This window comes from Protomyctophum bolini, assembly GCF_963924005.1.
Source record: "Protomyctophum bolini genome assembly, chromosome: 20".
NCBI classification, from domain to species: Eukaryota; Metazoa; Chordata; class Actinopteri; order Myctophiformes; family Myctophidae; genus Protomyctophum; species Protomyctophum bolini.
This window is the reverse complement of record NC_137881.1, coordinates 33624527-33639721: the sequence shown is the minus strand read 5'-3', so window position 1 is coordinate 33639721 and position 15195 is coordinate 33624527. Positions and strand designations below refer to the sequence as shown.

Sequence of the window (15195 nt, the reverse complement as noted above, 5' to 3'; positions counted from 1 at the left end):
TAGTTTCTCAATAAAGGATAAGGATAACATGAGAGAGTTAAATCGCAATATTGTTACCTATAGTTACCTCCCTAAATTGGATGAAAGGGAGTTTAAAGTGGTTCCTGATAACGTACATTGGACAACAGAGACAGGCAAAGCAATGCTTGTAAATTGGCTTACTAGTTTAAACTTATAGACCCCATAAACCCAGAAAGGAGGGGGGGCAAGTCAAACATAATTAATCTGTCCCATTACTTCCAGCCAGATCAACACCAGACCGAACTGCTGGAAAAGGGACTTTCATTTGTCCCGACACTGGATATCTATAAACAACAAACCAACAGGTTAAAGAAAGACCTTTCGCAGTACCACCGCAGATTGAAACTAGCTACACACTTTGGAATGGACCAGGGAACGGAGATACTGCCTTTTCGACCAAAATCGAGCTGGGAACCGTCTGAGAATTTAATCCCAAGCAGCCTTAAACGACTGATGCAGAAGGACATGAATACGGTAACACGCATACCGGGACACATTAAGGAAAAAGATAATCTCACAATAGAACAAACCAGGGCACTTATGGAACTAATCAACAACAAACAAATCGTTATCAAACCAGCAGACAAAGGCTCCTGCATAGTAATTATGGATAGACACCAATACCTTTTAGAAGGTGAGAGACAGCTCAACAATCAGGACCATTATAGGCAATTAGACCAACCCATTTACATGCAGACAGCTACGAAGGCCATAGCCATCATAAACAGACTTAAGGACAAAAGGCACATAAACGCCAAACAACATCAATACTTAATAGGACAGGATAGCCCACGGGCTAGGATATTTTATCTTTTACCAAAAATACACAAAAGCCCGGATTCATGGACAATACCATATGAAATTCCACCCGGGAGACCAATTGTGTCGGACTGTGGCAGCGAGACGTATCAGACAGCAGAGTTTATTGAATATTTCCTGAACCCACTGTCGATAAAACACCCCAGTTTTATAAAAGACACTTACGATTTTGTGGACAAAATTAAAGCTATTAAAGTAGGAAAGGAGGCCCTTCTATTTTCAATAGATATAGACAGCCTCTACACAAACATTGAAACAGAATCAGGACTACAAGCAGTCAGGGAAGTCTTTAGTAAATACCCAGACACAAGTCGACCAGAGGAGGAATTACTCCAATTACTAGACTTAAATCTAACCCAGAATGATTTTTCCTTTAACAACAAATTCTATTTACAAATCAAAGGCACGGCCATGGGAAAGAGATTTGCACCATCTTATGCAAACATTTACATGAGCATATGGGAACAGACCGCACTAGAAAAATGCAGACTTAAACCGACACATTACTATAGATTTCTAGATGATATATTTGGAATATGGGAACATAGCCAAGAAGAATTCCAGGAATTTATTGATGTTTTAAATAGCCATCATAGATCCATAACGATAAAATATGTGACACACACAGAAAGGATTGACTTTCTTGATGTAACAATCTTCAAGGGCCCAAACTTTAACACAAATGGGAAACTAGACTTAAAAGTATTCTTTAAAGAAACAGACACTCACGCCCTATTACACAAAACGTCATTCCACCCGACACACTCCTACACAGGAATAGTCAAATCACAACTACTAAGATTCCATAGGATTTGCACGCAAAGAAGTGATTTCAAAATAGCTTGTAAAACTCTATTTAATGCTCTCAGACTAAGAGGATACACTAGGACCTTCCTCCGGAAAGCCCAAAAAACCTTCTTAGAAATAAAAGTGCGAGATACAGGCCCCAAATTGGCCCTGATAACCAGCTATTCAACACAGAGCACACTAGCCAACAACAGAATAAAAAGGAATTTTGAGAACCGAACAGACGATCTTCTAAAAGATTATAAAATTATATCGGCCTACAGAAAAAATAAAAACCTTAAAGATTATCTAGTACACAGCAAGCTAAAAGAAATCAACACACCAGCACGCCAGGGACCAGAATACTTCAAACCCAAACAATTAGTAAAAAATAGAACCACAAAACGCGTCTTGGAGATTAAACAACAAATAACAGCCAGAACCAGCAACTGCATTTATTTAATCACATGTGAAAAATGTGGTTTACAATATGTCGGAGAGACAGGTAAAACAATAGGTACTAGGCTGGGACGACACAGATACAATATTAACAATGCCAAAAAGACAACCACAAGATTGGTGCAACATTTCATGGCGCACGGCATTGGAGCTCTAAAATGCGCTGGACTTCAACACAATCCTAACTGGACAGTAGGACAAAGACGTTTTAATGAAAAACAGTGGATTAAGAACCTCAACACGGATTTTCCTCGAGGCTTAAAGTGGCTGTAAAGCAAAATAAAAAGATGATACAATTTGTATTCCCAGTTTGTCACGCCACAGAGTAATGTGTTATTAACCAACACACCAAATTTGAATGATGAAAAAAATCGCTTCGTTTCAGGAATGATGTTTAAAAATGGATGAAATACAATGCAATATTTTCTGGCCTCTCTGGCAAGGACTGTAGGGGCGTGTCCATTGTACAGTTCGCGGGAAATATCTCTCCCCGTTTCGTCCAAACGTTATGTCGACAAGCTTTCCTCACGGACTGTACTCGTTTCAATGAAGTTGCTCGCTGGTCGCTAGTGTGCCACTGCCACGTGTGTGTGTTGACAGTGTGTGAGTGTGTGTGTGTGTGTGTGTGTGTGTGTGAGTGTGCGCGCGCGCGCGTGCGCGTGTCTAAGCCACGCCCATTCGCGGAAGACAACAATCTAAGTATTAGATCGTGTCGCCCGGTCTTTTGTAAAAGAGAAACATGTATGCACCAAATAGTTCCATCGGCAATGTACAGCCATACAGTTTGAGCCAGAGGAACCAGATGAAGAGGAACCAGCTCAAACTCAACCTCAAGGAGAATGGTGGGTTATTTTCCCCCATACTTCTACTCTATTATTCTACCACTGTCTGAACAACGAATTGAACAACAAGCACTGGTCCGGAGTGCATACCATTAGCATACCCTATGCTATTTATAAGTAGCATAGAACAAAAAACATTGTCATTTTACCAGTTCATTCTTTTTGTATAAATCAAACTGGCAGCCAGCCATCATGTTTTTAGTTCTGTTGCCTAGCCTAGCAGAAAATATTGCTACAAAAGATTATGCTCTGAACTGTACTTATTGTAAACTGTATGACTCAATTTAGTTCAATGGTTGACAAAATATATAATCCAATTGAAGGGCAATCCACACCAATGCATGCAACTGCCATTTGGAGATAATGGTAGCAAGTAGTTGCATCATGGAGTTGGACTGGCCTTTGGGTAGCATGATGTCAGCTAGATTTCATTTTTTTCATTGTTTGTAATAGTATACCGACATGATGCTATGGTTATTGATTTACCTGGGATAGTAGTTATTGACACTAGTTATTGAGGCACTAGTGTCTCTCTGCTGTCTATGTACGGTTTAGTGGAGATGATCGAGGGTCTGCTAAATGCATACATTGTAAATTGTACACATCACTGTGAATTGTAATCATACAGGTGCATCTGTGGGAAATGCAGACCAATGACCGATGTGAATCACAATATCTGCTGCAAGAGTATCAATGTGGTATGTAAAGAAACATCTTCAACAATGCAACAATGATCACCACAGAACCAGTAAAGTACTAAAATATATCATACTCCAACAGCTTCAGAATATGTTTAGCGAGCTTCCAGAGGACCTGGAGTGCATGACTCTCCATCCAGGACTAGAACCTGTCTGCCTGAACCCCTGGTCCCTGCAGAATGCCCTCAGACAATATGAGGCAGAGCATGGAAGACTGAGGACGAAGAAGAGAGCTGAGTATGTTAGACCATCAAATATTTATTTGGAATGTATATAGATTACTTTTATCAAATGGCACACAAAAACTGATGTAGGACAAGAAAAATATGTTATATAATCATTATACAAAATAAACTATGGTCACTTAGCTGTATGGTCATAGGCATTCAATGTTATTTCAAGAACCTCCATTTGTATATGCATTAGGCCACAGACCCATTTGATCTCTGGGACACCGATCAAGATGACAATTGTCAAGTGTTTTGTACACAAATGTGCACAGTACTTGTCTGACCAGTAGGTTCAAGGTTATACTTTGTTACATCTTGTGTACCAGGTACATAAGAGTAAAACTTATTTGTTTGGCTTCCTTACAGACTGCAGCAGCATATATATAGCATAACATTCAAACAACAAAACACAGCAAACAAAGGGATAGAATATTGAGTGCAAGAGCATTCAAAGAGCACAAATAAAATAAGTACATGTTTTCCCTGTAGTAGCAAAAGTTAGGTAAACTTTGTGAACAGCTTCACAGTAGGTTATGTAGGTTCCATTATATACTGTATGCAATTCAGAGACATTGCAGTATTTTCTTCCAAACCAATTTGGTGTTATTATAAGCCACTTTGGGGTGATCTGTTTAGCAGGCTGACTACACTGACTAAACTGATCAACGCAATCATTGAAGCAGATTGTGATCCTGTAGTATATATACAGTAGATGACAGAAGACTCATACTCATCAGAGACCAGTAAATGAAGTAAGGTTGGTGATCAAATGGCAGCACAGCAGTGTGCTTGACAACCAAGGAAGCTTTGAGAAGGAAGCCAAGTGGTTACGTGACTGGGCTGCGCCATGACACTTTCATGGACGCCTTCATGGGAGCCAAACTACCCGGAGGTTTGGCAGAATGCACTGGAGTCAATGAGAGCTCAGTGACCAGCTCATGAACAAACATTATTTATGAATGACTGAGACCTGTTGTAAAGTAATCACTTCTGGAAAATAACAAGACATGTAACACATTGTCTGCTGTGTTGCTTTTCGATGTGTATGTACACTGTGTAATTTTTATAGAGGTATGGTATCTAAAGAGCACAAAGTACCTTTCTGAACGTACCAAGTATCACAAGACTTCCCACCGTTTCCTGTCTGTCAGATATCTGCTACTGTTTAGATTCTCAGATAAAATTATATACTATGCACATCGAAAACAACCTGTGATATGTCTTGTTTTATATTCCTGAACCGATTATATGACAAAGGTCTCAATCGTTCATAAATAATGTTTGTTATGAGCTGGTCCAGCCGGCTCCATTCACTGCCATGTATTCCATGCACTGCTGGTGTGAGTTGGGCTCCCATGAAAGTAACATGGCGCAGCCCAGTCACGTGACCACTTCTCTTCCTTCTCAAAGCTTCCTTGTTGACAACCCGGAAGAAGAGAAATGGAACTGGCATTAGCAGGTGTCATTTTGAAGTTGGCGCCATGCAGTTAGTCTCCAGTGCATTCACCACCTGGCTGTAACTCAACTGAGAAACACAAAACAGAGCTAACAGCACCACCCTCAGGCAGGGAAAGAAAACAGCACACAAGTCATTTTATTAATTCTCTCATTACAGGCGTGCTCGCTACCTGGCCTACAGGTCTTTCGTGTCATGGTGCTGGGGATGCCTGGGTGCAGGGAACCGGAGAATTTTGCCATCCTGTATTGTGCACCGGATACACGATGAATACCCAGATGAGGATGGCGAATACACTGGATTTAGGCCTTCCATTTAATTTGCCTGAATACAAGACATTTTTTTCCAATGGAAATATCCTAAAATTATATTTTTGAGAACCACTGTTCTAAATCCTAAGAGGTTTTTGTTTAAAAAAAAAAGTATGTTGCTGTGTGTGTATATAGCTAAAATATAAAATTACAGATTGTTGGAGGCAAAATGCTTTGTTTATTTTGTATTTATTTGACGTCTTAATTTGGCTCTGGGTGGATGAAGCGGGACACATGTGCAGCAACTGCAGCAGTCTTCTCTGGATGCTCGTACTGTGAGCACAGGAATCCAGGGACAGGGACCTCTTCCAGCTCAGCCACAAAATGTGCAGGGTTGGGGAACACCTCGTCAAAGAGGAGGTCTGTAAGCTCTGTCACATATTCTAAAATACACAAGAGCACATAACAGCATGTACAGTAGTTTGAGTAATTCATATGGTCTCAATTGCAACTAGAGCATTTATAATGCAAAGTTTCACTGATGACCATGAGCATGTAACTGACCTGTAGTATAGTTGGTCTTAACCCTGTTGACAACGTGGTCCCCTTTCTTGGCCTTGGGAAACGTTATTTTGTGCTGCGGAACTCCTGACGCAGTTACCGCTTGGAGACGTCCAGCATTTTCGTTGAAATGCAATGCAGCGAGGTAAAGCCTGAAATGAGAAGAATGGGATGATATCATGAACCCAAGTTAGTTTTTAGATGGCTAGAAGATCACATTTTACATTGTTCAAGTGGCTGGCTTTCCCCCCCCCTTTTTTAAACACTGGCAACCAGCACATAGGCAGCAGATGCACAATATTTCCAAATGAAATGGCACTATAATAATAAATAATACATAACACTTGATTACAACATGATTATTATATAATTTACCTGCAAAGCATTCCCAAGTACGAAAAGGCGACATTTTTCGGAGCAAATCTCAAAATGACGCTATGGTAGCTTTCCAAGGCAGATGTCTGGTACAGAGGGCTCAGCTTCTTCACGTCTCCCAGAATGCGCTTATTCGTCAATGCCGTCTCCAGCTTGCGGATGGCCGTTGATCCTAAAGGGGGAAAGAGTATACTATTATAAAATACATTCAGTCAGTGGATTACATCTTGAGCAGTGTTGATTTTGTCGACTAAAGCTATGACAAAAAATGTTTGTCGGCAAACTATTTTCAATGATGAAAACTAAGCTATGATGAATAAAACGAAGATTCACAATTTCGTCGACAAAGACTGAAATGTTAGGATGGGACTAGTGGACAAGAGATCCAGTATTGCATGCTGATAATAGCAGCTCTACAAGCTCATGTGTTGCGCTGCATTGTGAGCTTGTAGATCGGCTATTTTCTTCAGCAAGTGAAAAATGAGGACAGCCCGCCAAAATACATTTTAGTCAACTAAAACAACTGTAGATTTTGTCGATTAAATTCTTATATTTAGTTGACTAAAGCTAAATGGAATTTTATTCGAAAGACTGACTAAAAAAATCAAAATTTTCTGCCAAAATCAACACTGATCTTGAGAGTTTTGTTACAACAGCATTCTAATGACAAAAGGTTGCTATTGAATAGTGGCATACCAGGCTTCAGCCACTTGTTCTTGTCAGTCGAGGGGGGATGGAGGCACTTGGGGAAGTGTGGATTGTCATGGACATGAACATTGGTGATGTGGTTGATCACAGATGACCACTTTGCCACCGTTTCCTCTCCACTGGAAGAACCAGATGCTGACCAGTAGATATGATTTTTGATGCTGTTCTTCCACAGCTTGACCTTAGCGCATTCTTTCAACTTTGCCATGGCAACCAGCTTCTTGGTGAAAGCTGTTTAAAAACATATAAAATATATTTTATTGGATGGTGCAGCGGTGCTACAAATGATCAATAAACACTATTTTCCATAATATCCTACCTTTGCATAAATGCCACACATCGTAATAGTGGGTAATAGTGGGTTTTTCCTCCCTCATATATTTTTGGACCTGGTTGTGTCGGTCTGTCACCAGGAAATCCACCTTCACGCCAGCTTTGGAAAGGTACTTTAGACTCCTGATCAGCCCTTCTTTCTCCATATGGACACTGCTCTTGACTTCATTGCTCTGTGTATCATAAACACACACATGAATACCAGATCTGCCTCATTGGTGAAGTTCTGCACTATTGCTATACTGAACACATTTTCTAGTTTTACAAACAATTTACCTGTACCAGCTGGATATCAACTATCTTGTTGGTGTCGAGGTCCATCATGGAGTAAGAGCCGTACTTTGCACAGTGGCCTGGGCTGTCCGCTCGCATGTCTCCACCAAGAGATACTTTTTGGTTCTGTTTAAGACCCTCCAGCAAACCCGCCTGGTGTAGCCGCCATTTATGCAGCACAGAAGCCTGGATGTACTGGTGAACGTGATTACGGTGTGACATCCTGCTGAACGTTCTGACATTCATTGCATTGAGCACCTGCAATGAAAAACATGAAAGTTCCTCTGTAACAGTGTTCATACCACATCCCTCTGTAGCAGAGTGGGATGCACTGAAAAATTAAAACACAAAGCTGCGGGAGAAGACTCCATTATTTCTTACCAACCTTGTTAGTCTGGATGAAAGAAGAGCCCGTGAAGTAGACAGCAGCCGATAGCTGTAGATTCCCTGCTGGTGTGCTGCGCAACAGTGGCTGACTGTTCCACTTCCGGCTGAATTCACAAAACTCATGGCTGCAGGTCTGTGTCACACTAAGGAAAGTTCCTTTTACAAATGTGCGCACCTTGCAGACACTAGCGCATGTGGGGCAAATACGGAAAAGGTCCAGCAGGCAATCTTCATACACCAAGTACTTCACTGTGTGCTGTGGCTGTGTTGGCTCTCTGTTGACAAATACAAATACTTATTACAAAGTGTATACTTTTCTAGAATAAGGAAGGCACTGGAGCAATAAAGCATTTAATATTTACAATGTGAAGGCAAATAACGTGACAACTTTTCTATGTCAATACATCTTCATCAGGTCAGGATGTATTGACATCGAAGTGTCACATTATTTGCAGAGTTTGTTCCAGTGCCTTCCTTCTACACATACCAGTCCCACTCCTGAGATGCACCGGACTAGCCAGAATTTGGCTTGAGGCGGGGTGGAACAACTTTGTTCTTGTATAATCTCTCATATTGCTATCGAAATGGCTTTCTCTTGTCAGCACAACTGCATGAAATTAAATAATGAGGAATATATTATCATACATATGTACTATGTTGTACATCAGAGAGAAAATAGAAGATCTACAGATCTTTTTCATTTTGGCTAAATGTTCAGCTATGGCATATCCAGAATATGGATGCTATGGATATAACAAGCAATTCTTGTTTTACCGTTCATTGATGTCGTCATCTAATTTAGACGTGCTGGGATGGTAGGTGGGGTCCTCTTCTGAACCGAGGGATGGGACCTCAGACTCCTGAGAAGACAGCAGCTCTAAGAGAGGTTGCTTTGCTGCCGGGCTCTCAGCTGGCACTAAAGCTTTCCTCTTCAGAGATGTGCCTAGAGGCAACTGAAACAGAGTGCCCACACCAACAGTCTTAGTGGCCACCGTAGCTTGAGAACCTGGAACATATAAGAATAAGAGTGTTAAATACAGTTTAGATGCCTCCAAATACACCCACCACAAAAGTAGCGTCTCTCTCTGTACCAAGGAGGAGGGACTGTGATGGCTCGCAAAATGTACAGAGCAATGAAGCAGCTAGCTCAGTTATTGCTGGACTGAGCTTTTTCAGTCACCTTCTGAGGAGGCAGAACACTGTGTAAACACCAGTGTTGTGTTTTAAACTGTGGGTCATACAGATTATGTTTGATAACTCCAACTTCACCCCCTCTCAGTCTCTCAAAAGACTCAACAGGGCAAAGTAACTCTGAAAAATGAATTTATTGTTGCAAAGCCAATGTTGGAATAGTTAGCCAAGGAATAGAATAGTTAGATCAATAGATATATATATATTTATACATGTCATGGCATGCCATGTATAAATATATTGTAACCCCACAATTAATAATTACTGTCTCTAAGCCAATAAGAAGTGGTAATCAACTAAGTCTGACATAATATTTAGTTTAGTGATTTTACCAAGCTTTAGTACATTGTGTCCAATGACCGAATAATAGATTATAGGATATTGTGACAGCAGTAATTAGATTAGATTACATTTATTGTCACTGTGCACATAGTATACAAATACTTTGACAATGAACATCAGTATGCAGCATAATGTACTGTCTGTGTCGAATGACTAATGAATAGGTTCTGTTATATTTTATTCAATAAGTGACAGGAGTGTTTTTAAAAATTATATTGTTCATCAATAGAATCTGTCAGACAATTACAAACTACCATAATAACTTGACCAACCTTCACTCTTGCTGCTAATGAGGGTTCTTCTGGCAAGTTGCGTTGCAACTGTTCTTCTCCCCACAGAGCGGTCAGTCTGAACCCCAATTTCTCGGGTAGTGACTTTGTCACGCTGACCCTGTGTCTCTCTTGTGGATGGAAGGGTCTGCTTTGTGAACAGATAAGATGACAGTATAAATTACTTATTCAGACATAGCCTACTTCTGCTCATGAAAACAATAGTGCAGGCTATGACTTGATCAATAACACCCTCGTAAATCTGTATGTAGAAAATAAAATAATGTGAATGTCCACTTGTAATGGCCTATATATATATATATAACTGTAGCATCAGTCTTGAGACCGCCCCTTATGCCCCTGTACACTTAGGGGGGTAAACCCTTACCTACAATACATGAAATGCACATGGTGTTTTGTGACAGTCAGTGAAGATGCATTGCATCTTTGTGTTCTGTTTATCATCACCAGAAAAATGTTTTGGAGACTTTGGCAAATTATTTCAGTGGACAACACAACACAGGCATAACTTTATCAAAGAGCAGAACGTGATATTTCCAAATTACTCATATCCAGGAAACACTGCAACCAGACTAGGCTACTACCATCACTTTCCGGTACAGTGCAATACTTTCTGTATTTGGTCGATGGTCAAATCATGGACTATGCACTATGTTACAGTGGATGATACGATACACACTACAAACGCTACGTAACATATTGACCATTTTGTCAGAAAATAGAGCCCAAACTACTACACATAAATAAAAAAGTATAATTATAATAACAAGTACTGCTGGAAACTTACATGAGAAGCAACAGGCCTGTTGACGACGGTAGATAGTGATACAGGTGGGGGGAGAGGAGCCCCAGCGGCGACATATATGTTCGGCTCGGCACCACTAACCAACATGAGTGGGTTGTCTGTAAAACCGAGCTGTCTCCGTTGCCAGTTTGAGAAACATTCGGCGGTGAAATGTTGGCTGCATAGGTAGGCAGTGGAGGTGGTGAATTGCACATCTCTCCCGCCGTGGCGCATCACAAACTCCATCCACCTCTGTCTCATTTCCTCTTTTTTGGGGAACGCAAATAAACAAATGGAACCCCCTTGGCGAGCATGGCAGGCAGGTAAAACGCATTTTCGCCAAGGAGCCATGATAACGGCCAAAAAGCTAAAACAACAAACTGGAAAAAGTGCTGTGGTGGTGGTAGAGGGAGCGTGGGGAGTCTGGACGACAACAACAGCAGCAGCACAGCAAGCTAAGCTAGTAGCTAGTAGGCTCTGGTAGTAGCTAGCTAGCCAGGTTGGGGGCGGAGTTTCGGCAGTGGGCTCATTACATATTTAAATATCACCGTGATACGTCACGCGGTGATATGACAATCTCGACCCCCCCCGCAGATATGATAAAAAAACGCGAAATGGTCTTATTCCACAGTGCTGTAAAATAAAGTTCAATTTTTTTTTCCAGGGTTTCATAGATGACCGTGTTACATGTGTAATATGTCTATAAGAAAATAGCATAATTTGCTTTACAGCCACTTTAAACATGCCTAAAATTAGATCTTGAACACTAAAAAACTTAAACTCAGGATTAAACTGGAGAAATCTAAAAGTGATTGGATCAGACTTCCTTCGGATACATGGCGAATGCATTTATTCCTTGCATTGTGCCTACACATGTTGCGACCTGCGGTCGCAACATGTGTAGGCACAGTGCACTGAAATCTTTTAATTCCCCCCCCCTATTAGTCCTCATTCATCTATGGCCTTCATCTATGAGTCATCATGTGTTTTTTTAAATCACTACTTTGTGTACAGCCTTTACCACAGACGTTGCAAGTAAAGGGCTTTTCCCCTGTATGAGTCCTCATGTGTGATTTTAGATTAACACTGTGAGCAAAGACTTTACCACATACATTACAAGTAAAGAGCTTTTCCCCTGTATGAGTCCTCATGTGTGATTTTAGATTAACACTGTGAGCAAAGCCTTTACCACATACATTACAAGTAAAGGGTTTTTCCCCTGTATGAGTCCTCATGTGTGTTTTAAGATCGCCACTCTGTTTACAGCCTTTACCACACACGTTACAAGTAAAGGGCTTTTCCCCTGTATTAGTCCTCATGTGTGTTTTAGTTCACCACTCTTAATAAAGCCTTTACCACACACGTTGCAAGTAAAGGGCTTTTCCCCTGTATGAGTCCTCATGTGTATTTTTTGTTTATCACTCTGAGCAAAGCCTTTACCACAGACGTTACAAGTAAAGGGCTTTTCCCCTGTATGAGTCCTCATGTGTGTTTTTAGTTCACCACTCTGAATAAAGCCTTTACCACAAACTGTACAAGTGAAGGGTTTTTCCCCTGTATGAATCCTCATGTGTGATTTCAGATGATCATTTGAAATAAAACCTTTACCACAGACGTTACAAGCAAAGGGCTTTTCCCCTGTATGAGTCCTCATGTGTGTTTTTAGTTCACCACTCCGAATAAAGCCTTTACCACAAACTGTACAAGTGAAGGATTTTTCCCCTGTATGAGTCCTCGTGTGTGATTTCAGATGATCATTTGAAATAAAACCTGTACCACAAACTGTACAAGTGAAGGGCTTTACCCCTGTATGAATCCTTGTGTGCATCGTCAGACTATACGTCTGATTAAAACTTTTGCCACAGTCTGTACAACTAAAGCGTTTCTTCCCCGTGTGGCTCCTCATGGAGTGAGTTTGTTTTGATGATTTCAGGTCCTTGGACAGCTTGCTGCTCAAAGACAATCTTTGTCCTTCCACATTTGTCTTGTGTGATTTCAGTGTGTTTAAAGTTGACTGATCTTCACTGGGCTCCTGCCACTCATCACTGTCTTCAGTGTCAGATTCTGAACAGTGTGAAGAGAGGAGCTGGTCATCACTAGTTGGTTGTGATGTTCCACAGTCCTCTGGATCAGCTTGTGTTTTCACGTGTTGAGTTGAGGTGCCGGCTACAGGCTCTGTCTCTCTGTTTTCATCATCATGAACATCTTCAGCCTCAGTTGGTCTTTGAAGTATCTCCTCTTGTTCCTCTTTAGTCTGTGGTGGTTGTGGTTCCTCCTGGACCAGACTGGAGCTCCTCTCCTGTTGTTCAGTAAAAACCTCCTCTTTACACACAGGGAGGTGTTCAGTAAAAACCTCCTCTTTACACACAGGGAGGTGTTCAGTAAAAACCTCCTCTTTACACACAGGGAGGTGCGAGACGGCTAGAAAAAAAAGACACAAAGAGAGAAAAACATTTAATGTTTGAACTTTGCATTTTTGGAGGAACATCTTCTCCATTTATTTTTTTTATTTTTTTAATTTTTATACCACGATTTTGTAACCCAGTTTTCTTTTCACCCTGTGCCAATAATCTAATGTAATCCTGGGCGCTACATTTCCTCTGCCAACCTGGGGGGGCAGCGGACTGACCTCATGCCTCCTTCTATGCATGAGGAGTCCAAGCTGCTTCTTTTCACCTGACAGATGGGAATTTCCCCGGCCGGACGTAACGCGTGGAAGGGACACGTTATTCCGACCAGTTCCTTTCCCCTCCATCAGGCGCCCCGGCTGGCCAGGGGGAGGTAGTTTTAGAGACCAGGATTACTGCATGTTTTTGTGAGGGTATCTACCCTAGGGGACACGGGGAGAACATGCAAACTCCACAAAGAAAGGCCCTTTCGCCAACCCCCACCTCGGGTATGGGCACTGATGACGCGGAGGAGGGAACACGCCGCCAGTGCCCACAGCGTCCCCAGTGGGAATCGAACCCAGGACCTTCTAGCTGTGACATTACATTTTTGAGACACAAGAACATTTACTTACTTGTCCAAGTAAAGCTTTTACTAGACATATTGTGTTTGTATTGATTATAATGTTGCCTTTGAATAATGTTCAACAGAAGGTTATGACAAAATGACACTACAAGAAAAACTGAGTGTTGCAATCCCCCCCCCCCCCCCCCCCCCTCTCTCTCATTAGCAGGCAACAGAGCAGCCACTACCACTCTCTGTTTCTGGCGCCCCCTACTGGTACTAATAAGTAATATATTCGTGCTCACACATGAGACATAGGTAGACACATAGGTAGACACGGACATTGCTGGTTGTAGGAGTGGTTGCACCACTCAAAAAAGAAAAGAAAAACTGTAAACAATTGACACAAACTCAAACTGGTTGTTGGAAGTTTCAACAAACATGTTCCAATAATACGATGATGTTTGAGTGTGTCATTGCGAACGCAGTGATTGCGAACGCAGTGATTGCGAATCAGTGAGCACTTACTTTGAGACCTAGCAGATCATGTCTGTCTGTCTGTCTGTCTGTCTGTCTGTGTGTCTGTCTGTCTGTCTGTCTGTCTGTCTGTCTGTCCCGCTTTTGTGCCCATATATGGAGCTGAGTGATTTGTGTCACCATGACTCAGCCATAACCATATAAGGAGTCCCCAAAGCAGCTATACGTCCAAAACCCAAATATGTATGAGCTGCGTTCGCTTCCCGCGTTTGCGCGTCTTACTGGTACATATAGTGTGTAGTGGTGACTCCAGGTCTTAATCTTTAGTTGATGCATGATTTGTATAAATGCAATAATATCAAACAATTACAATTTCTAAAAGAAAATACCATTTTTATTAGGACTCCCACCCGTGGGTCTTGGGACCCACTGCAGACCTAACAACATCACTGTTGTACATTCCATTTCCTAGACGGCCTCGAGTCTCTACCCATTCAGTGTCAGCCCCCCTCCCCCTGCTACACCTGTGTTGTCAAACGAGGACTGTAACAGCTTCCTTCAGTTTTTTATTTCCAAGGTTGCCAACAACCTGTCAGACATCACTCCCTCCCCTTCCCCCCCTCCCCCTCTCCAGCGCACCATCCAAGCTTCTCTGAGCAGTTTCTCACCGGTCTCTCTGGAGGATCTCACCACTTTAGTGAGCTCCATGAAGTCCTCCTCAAGCCCACTAGACATCTTGCCCACTTCCATGCTAAAATAAGTTTTTAGCTCCGTTGGCCCCAGCTTAGTGTCCATCATTAATACCTCATTGGCCTCTGGCTCTGTCCCAGCCTATTTTAAGGAGGCGGTCGTACAGCCCCTCCTCAAAAAACCAAACCTGGACCCCACCATCCAACAACTATAGGCCCATCTCTAAGCTGCCGTTCACCTCTAAATTACTGGAGAAGGTTGTTGCCGAAC

General features: G+C 41.8%; 1 protein-coding gene across 1 annotated transcript; it reads right to left on the bottom strand.

Annotated features, from left to right (window-relative positions):
• Positions 1–5823: 5823 nt before the first annotated feature.
• LOC308335350 (uncharacterized protein) lies at positions 5824–14970 on the bottom strand (the record flags this gene model as incomplete). The annotated part of the gene is made up of 10 exons (XM_080792369.1): positions 5824–6005; positions 6127–6275; positions 6499–6670; positions 7195–7437; positions 7526–7712; positions 7816–8070; positions 8198–8474; positions 8974–9205; positions 10005–10149; positions 14875–14970. 10 exons carry the CDS (start codon positions 14968–14970, stop codon positions 5824–5826), a joined length of 1938 nt encoding a protein of 645 aa, XP_080648495.1.
• Between the last annotated feature and the right edge of the window lie 225 nt (positions 14971–15195).